Consider the following 7,708-nt stretch of genomic DNA (forward strand, 5'->3'; position numbering starts at 1 on the left):
TTTCATGGACTTTTAGAGATTAAATACAGTGGCTACACCCCATCAAACCTGGTCAGACATGGTTATTCTTTGTGGTAAAAGGTGTCCAAGTCCCACAGTTTCTTTTGTCATACTGTGTGGATAGTGTACTGCAATTCCATAATGACTAGTTAAAAAAAAAACTGCTCACTGTCGCCTACAGCTTTTAGCCTTAGAATCATTTTGAACAGTATTAAATGGTATAGAACCAACAAGTACTACTGAAAGACAATATTTTTCATATCTGCTCCCATCAGAGATTCAGTTTTTAGATGATAGCCTCATTTGCTAGCTAATGATAGCTGATAAAAAGCTGCATTAGTATACTTTATTAGACCTAAAGGCAAGATCTACTGTGTGACATTGTAGGTCTCATCTCTGCATCTCTGTGCCTCTTGTCAGTCAACTGGACATGAAATCTTGGAGAAGATGAGCCTGGAATTACTTTAAGATCCTAAAAAGGAGCTAAGAGTTATTTTACAAACAGTCTGCAGAGCATCTGATGGTATTCTGACTGCATTTCACATTGAAATGTGCTGACATGTCACTAAACAATGTTGAGCAACATTTTGAAAGGAACGTAATTTCACTGGGTCTGACTGACATCATACGTCCGCAAGTAAACACTGTCTTATTTGTCTGATCTACAGGGTGGGGCAACCAAGCACACCATTGGTTTTTTTTGTGACATTACCAATAAGTTTGATGTGTCACATGGCCCTCTTCCTATTGAAAAAACAAAAGTTGTATCCAAGATGGCCGACTTCTAAACGGCCACCATGGTCACCACCCATCTTGAGGAGTTTGCCCCCTCACATATACTAATGTGCCACAAACAGGACTTTAATATCACCAACCATTCCCATGTTATTACAGTGTATCCATATAAATGGCCCACCCTGTATATTTTTTTATGTCTATTTTTGTCACCTGCACTTTGTCCTTGTCAGGTTACAGCTGATTTGAATATTTGAATATTAGCTAAGAAGTGGAGATTCTGCTCTTTAGTTATCCGAGTTTTTATCTTTCAGATTTTTCACTTTTGCCTTATTACCCATTTTTTGTGTTTCACCATGAGAAACAGTTTCCTGCAACTTTTGCTTAGATTAGAACCCACTATTATGATTCCTTTCATTCACCAACACAAGTGCACTAAGAGATATCTGTGAATGTGTGTGTGTCGATTCTCACCTTGATCCGGACCTCATTGGCCTGAGGTGGGGCTACCTCAATCTCCTCAATCACCATAGGCTTGTTTGGCTCCCAGGCCACTGCTGCCTTGCACTTGATGACCTAAAGTGGCAGCGTGAAATGTCACATTTTTGGGGTGCTGCTGAACTATACCAAGATGGGTTTCTGGAGAGTTATGACAAGCACCTACTCATGTAGCATTTGTAATTTGAAGTGCATTAATGCCTGCCTGGCACAACTCGAGAAATTTCAAACATCTTTAAATTATACTATTCAACTGGTGCAAGCAAGAGTTTGTGCAAAAGAGCCACTGTTTAACAGCAGATTGGTTTTAATAGTTCAGATAAGGCTTTTCCTGCAGAAGGGCAAACATCATATGACAAGGAACAGTCTAAAGTCCATGTCTCATTTAGCAAATGTAGTAAATGTAGACTCTGGAAATTGAATAACACAAAATAAACCATTCACTAAATCACATGTTGTTACATTACATAAATAAAGGGGCTTTTTTGGTCATTATTTTTGAATTCCCTGCACTAAATTCTTGGGCATGCGCCATACTTTTCTTTTGGCCTTCCACAGCAGCATCCTTGCCAAAATTTGCAGTTGCACAAAACTGTCTCGATGGCTTGAAAGTGCATTCCAAGTCAAAATAGGAAACGCAATATTTCACAGATGTATTTCATCACAGTTTTATTGCAATCAAAGTAGTAACTCTAGGCTGGGCTTAGTGGAATAAACATGCATGTGTAAAAGGATATAGGTTAACAACTGCTCAACTGCCCTGAAACCCTTATCTGTAACACTTTCGGCTATTACAGTGTTCATGACACACCCACCCACATTTAGACACAGAGGTACAGCAAAATACATTTCAACCAAGTACAATATTTTAATGTGAGGTTTGCAACAAAATTTTTTGAAACAACAAAAACAAACAAACAAAAAAACAAACAAACAAAAAAAACCACATTAAAACATTAAAGCTGTAAATGAGGCCTCCCATGTGGAATTATGTACCTACCTTACCAGCGGTGGACATTTCTGCAACTATGACAGAGTCACAAAAAAGTTGAAAGCAACAGGAGCTGCAGGACTGGAGTCAGAGAAACTTGCTTGGACTTGCTGCTAAAATACTACAGCTGGAGAGGGAGTTATGCAACCACCAGATGGGCAGGGACTTTTCAATGATTGCAAACTGAAAACGTTTTTTCTTCTTCCCTTGCTTAAACTCATATGGAGAATAGATATGGAGGCTGCTATGTTTGCACAAACAACCCACAGTCAACACAGATGATAATAAATCATGGAAAAACTCACTTTTGTACTGCGTTTATCAAAAACTATGACAACTTACAGAGCTACCTGACGCTGTATTTCTGTTATTTTGTTTGAGTGGCCATCGTGAGTCATTTATGCTGAATGGCATAAAAATTTACATTTATTTCTTTATAATTACACAGTTTATGACACTCAACAACAATCATCACAATGACAAATCCACTGAATTGTTCTATAATTTTGAAAACTTTATATAGTATGTCAAGGAGGTGAAAGATTTCGGTGGCACTCAGGCTTCACATTCACAGTTTGGAAATTTGACAGATGATTTCTTAGTCAACTGTACAATCACAGGTGCGTAACAGTAAGTTGGCACATTAGAAATGTTATCTTTTGGATTTGTGTACAATGTAACTGGACTTTAGTAACAGTTCTAGATATTGCATCAGCCCTTTAGTCTTATATAGATAAAGGTCAATATACAAGTCTTTGAGAGAACTCCCATCATAAACTTTATAATTATCAACTACCCTTCTCAAGACCTTGAAATAAAACTTGCTACAAACTCTCAAGCTCATTCCAGTCCAGGCTGTCAGTTATCTGTACCCCCAGAAAATCCCTGGTGACTACCTCAACAGCAACAACACTGTTGTCATTGATGAGAGTTTTGTCCTGAATTCGATGATCATCTCCTTGGTCTTCTTGACGTTTCGGAACAGATTGTTAGCACTGCACAGATCCACGGCTTCACCTTATCTCTATAGGACAGGTCGCTGTTGTCCCTAATGAGACCCACCACTGTTGTGTCATGTGCATACTTGATGATGTGACTAGAAGCAGATGCAGCACTGGAGTCATGTGTCACAGCGTGAACAGCAGTGGGCTCAGGACACAGACCTGAGTGGAGCCGATGGAGCCGATGGAGATGGAGATGCTGTTTCCCATTCGCTGACTGAGGTCTGTTGGTGAGGAAGTCCAGCAGCCAGTTAACCATGGGAGTGCTGACTGTTTTCTACTCCAGATGTACCAAGCTCAGGTGGAGAACAGAGGAAATGGCGTCCTCTGGAGAGCGGTTTGGCTGGTAAGCAAACTGGAATCGGTCAAATATGGGAGGCATTAAAGATATGTAGTCCTTTACCAACTTCTCGAAGTTCTTCATCATTATGGGAGTTCGTGCAGCAGGGTTGTAGTCATTAAAACACGTGATGGGCACAGGGATGATGGTGGCAGACTTGAAACATGATGGAACCACAGTCTGCTCCAAGGAGTTGTTAAAGATATCTCTAAGGACGTTTGCTAGCTGGTCACCGCACTCCCCGAGTACTGTTGGGGTTTTTATTATGAGAGACAAGACAAATATGCTCCAATTATAAGTTTTCACAGATAATTAATAAAACATTTAAAATTTTAAATTAGTTTTACATGGCGTTGTAGGCCTCTCTCAGGCTCAAAGGCTGCCGCACCCAGGCAGTATACACTTTTTACTGCTGGTCACAGAAACTGAATGTTGACATGGTTGGTCGAAAGAGCTGAGAGTGGCCTTAGGTCTGATACCAGCTCACGGCCAATCACCAGCTCTGCAGCTTTCTGGACCTCTCCTTATTTGGGGACGCCCTTTTGCAGGCAACACTCCCGTTACGATGAAACCACGTTTTGTTCTCCGGTCAGCCCCGTAGAGTTAAAGAAGGGGTGTAAAGTGCATACCATAACAGCAGATTTATGATCAAGGCCACATTCCTGTGAGGGGGTTGTGAGGAAGTGTTGTCTCTGTTAGTATCAGAGTAAAAGTCTACTTCCAAAACTCCTACATTACACTGTGTGCAACAAAGGACAAAACACAAATATGTGATACTAATTATGAGATATTAGCCTTAAAGATCAAAATAAATTCCAACAGTACCCATCCTGGAATGTTTTCCGTACATTCACTTTTCCCAGTGTTTTCCCAGACATCATCCGCATTGAGATTCAGCGCTTTCTCATCCGCGTGAAGACTGGCTTTTATTGCAGAGGTGTTGTCTGTTGCAAATCTACAGAAAGATTTGTTGAGGTCGTTGAGGAGGTGTGGGTTGTTGTCATACAGTGTAGGAGTAGCCTTATAAGCTATTATTGCTTGAATCTCCTGCCACATGCACCTGGTGTTATAGGGTCACAGAAGAAATGAACCTTCCAGCATAAATGCACAGTTCAGGCTGGCTCTAGCTGTCTTGAACACAGCCTCATCACTAGACTTAAAAGCAGCATTCCATACTTTTAGCGTGCCTCCGGTGTCATCCAAAAAAACCCAAACAAACCCTAAATTGGACATTATATCTAGAAAAGTTCAGGACTGTTGTTCCCTGTTAAAATGTCCCCCAACTATTTAAGAGTATTCCAACGGTTGTGAAACAATCACCTCACAAACAGCTGGCAACTTAAAAAGATACAGTTATGATCAAGTTTAACTGCAAGCAAAATGCATTTCACACCAACAGCATACTGTGGGGTTGGCACAAAGTTTTCCAAATAGTTTCTTTTTGCACCTGAACAGGACCTTTTGTAAATATGGGCTCTAACTGTTCACCTGGGGGAATGAAGAAACAAATCTGGTCATTAGGAATCAAACAACAAACACATTACTCTGAGCTAACGTCATTTCGTTATTTCTAATGTGTGACTTGTGATGACCTTCCCACTATCAAGAAAGTCCTGACCTGCTTTTATTGGTGATTGGCCGGCATGAGAGCATAGTCAGCTAATGCAGCTCACATGGGTCTTCCAGGCTATAAAAGCTGGTCTAGATGTACTATCCAGTCTCTACTCTACCCTACCTGGAAGCACCCAAATTGCCACTTGGTTATATTATGATAGGTTTTTATGTGAACTATGGGAAATTGCCCTTTGTCACCCACTTTGAGTGAGGTTGTGACAAATGGGAGATGTTCAGTCCATTGGTAAGGTTAAAGTTTGGGTCAGTGCTAACTTGTTTGCTAACATAGCTTAAAGCTGTTCTGCTTTTTGAGTACAGCCCGATACAATATCTTAATAAGTTCCGCATAAGATAAGATTTGGATTGGTTACATTAAGGTTGAGCTGTTCTGTGGTTTATGCTGGAGGAGAACAACAATAGTCACCATTTTGCCTGGCCATTAAACACCTGTATTTTGGGATGAGTTTAGCTTCATGAGCCATGCATCCCCTTTAATAGGCTTAAGTGGCTGACCTCAACAGAGGAGCATGCTTTCTCTTTAGTCTGGCAGAAAATGTGGTTGAAGTCATTTTCTTGTGGTTTGTGGCCTTATGAAACACATGGCTTGAGTTTTCACAATTGGTTGTGGCATAACTGTGCCACAAGTGTAACTGGTATGACTTGAATAATGTTATGTTTTAAATTTAGTAGTTTGGTCTGGCAGCTTTGGTGTAGACAACATTGACTGAGCTTTGAATTGGCGTGAATTTGGTTGGTTCCCTCTTTGGTGGCAGCTTGGATGTTTTGGTTGTTTTGCTACTATGGCTGATTCTCATGCTTTAATTTGATTTTTGATTTCTGACTACTAAAGATTTTGCGAAGCAGTGTGGTGTGTTTGTTGCTGCAGGCCATGTGATGAGGTCGGGTGTACATTTAAGTAACAACACTTTGATTTTTACTTGATGTTGTAAGGTCAAATGATTTCCTGTTGACCCCATTTGCAAGAATGGATTTGCTATTTGGCGCAGATAATACTTGCACGCGCTGCTTTCTTAGTTGCAGCCTACTGTTATTGATTTGCTGCCAAAGGAAGATCAGCACTTGATGCAGCTTACCTCTTACTTCTAGGCAGTAAAGGCTGCCCCAGATTAACTGCTCCATCTCTGTTTCACTTCACTGGCCACCAACTCATCAGTGATGTTTGTCTCCTGATGGGGTAGTTTAATAAACTCTCTTTTAAGTAAACTTGTCTCCCTTCCTTAAGACTAGCATCTTGACAGCCAACCTTACACTGAGACGATTTCTGATAAGGCTTCAGTCAATAACAGATTGATCAACTGAAAGATCAGATGCATCAGCTCCTGTATGCAGTCTTTGCTTTCAGACTTCCAGATACACTCCATTGACTGGAGGTAATTTTTAACCCTGCCACTACCAACTTCTTCAAATTTGCACTGCAAATCATGCTGAAATACACCAGGATTTGGACTAAAACACATTGGTAATCACTTTGTTACGGCAAAGAATACTATTGTTATGCAGTCAAACAGTTGTCTTTGGCATTGTTTTTGCTGATCTGACAAAAAGAAAAACTGGAATGGATCAAGTGGCTTAAACAAAATGCTCTTCTGAAAATGGTCAAGCACTAGGACTGAAAATGAGTGAAAAAGCCACCAGTGTCCAAAAGAACAACTTAAAAAGTTTTTCAGGAAACCTGCAGAACTATTGACAAAAACATTTAAAAAAAAAAATAAAAAAATAGAAAGTCTGCCCTCCAAATTAACACACAATCATGACACACTACATTGGGGTATTAAAAAAAAAAAATGAAGAAAATTCCAAATATTTTAAACTCTTTTATTCATCTACTCGTGTAACTGACAAGGGTGAAACATTACGTTTTAAATTTTTTACCGATATGTTGAAATAGTGCATTTTCTATGATGAAATGCAGAGAAATTAGTTAACATGGATATCACACAGTGCTAATTATACAGTCGAGTACTGCTGAAGACTAAGTAGTTGAAGAGAACAATTAAGATGTTCAAAGATGAACAACTGAAGTTATGAGAGTAGAACCAGAATTCTTAGAAAGAAAATCTGCTTCAAAGGAACTACTTTATATCAGAGAACAACGATCTCTGATGTGTGGTAACTTACACTCACACATCCGTCCCAACAGCTAATTTTTAATGAAACAATATATAAACTTTGTAGCGAGCCATCATCCATAACAGCATTTCATGCCGTTTTACCAAAACAAAGAATAAAAACAACGAGGTTATTTTGCTTTTATGGTTGAAACCAGATGCAGTCTTTGCAGAGGACTACTGAGAAGTACCAATGAACTGAAGGGAAACTGATCTAATTAATGTTCAGAAACTCCTTAGTAAAATGTCAGGACATAAAATCTTTACATAACGTAAACATATGTTTAAATATTTGCTGTGAGTATAACGGTACAGCTTCTCTCGGTTCATAATTAAAAATACATAGATACATTCTGTATTTGTATGAACAACATTGCAACCAAACTTTCAGCTCACGAAC

General features: G+C 39.5%; 1 protein-coding gene across 1 annotated transcript in view; it reads right to left on the minus strand.

Moving 5' to 3' along the window:
* Positions 1 to 2,389, minus strand: part of LOC146551893 (alcohol dehydrogenase 1) — a 4,666-nt gene extending 2,277 nt beyond the window's left edge. The window contains exons 1-2 of the mRNA XM_085256262.1: positions 2,234 to 2,389; positions 1,210 to 1,311 (exon numbers count right to left, since the gene is read on the minus strand). Coding sequence (XP_085112388.1) covers positions 1,210 to 1,311; positions 2,234 to 2,251 — 120 coding nt within the window. The 5' untranslated portion in view covers positions 2,252 to 2,389. The remainder of the gene's footprint in view (positions 1 to 1,209; positions 1,312 to 2,233) is intronic.
* Positions 2,390 to 7,708: the final 5,319 nt, after the last annotated feature.

Source organism: Mchenga conophoros, linkage group LG19, assembly GCF_057382185.1.
Source record: "Mchenga conophoros isolate Kocher_MC1m ecotype Shallow Benthic linkage group LG19, M_conophoros_male_GT1.1, whole genome shotgun sequence".
NCBI lineage: Eukaryota > Metazoa > Chordata > Actinopteri > Cichliformes > Cichlidae > Mchenga > Mchenga conophoros.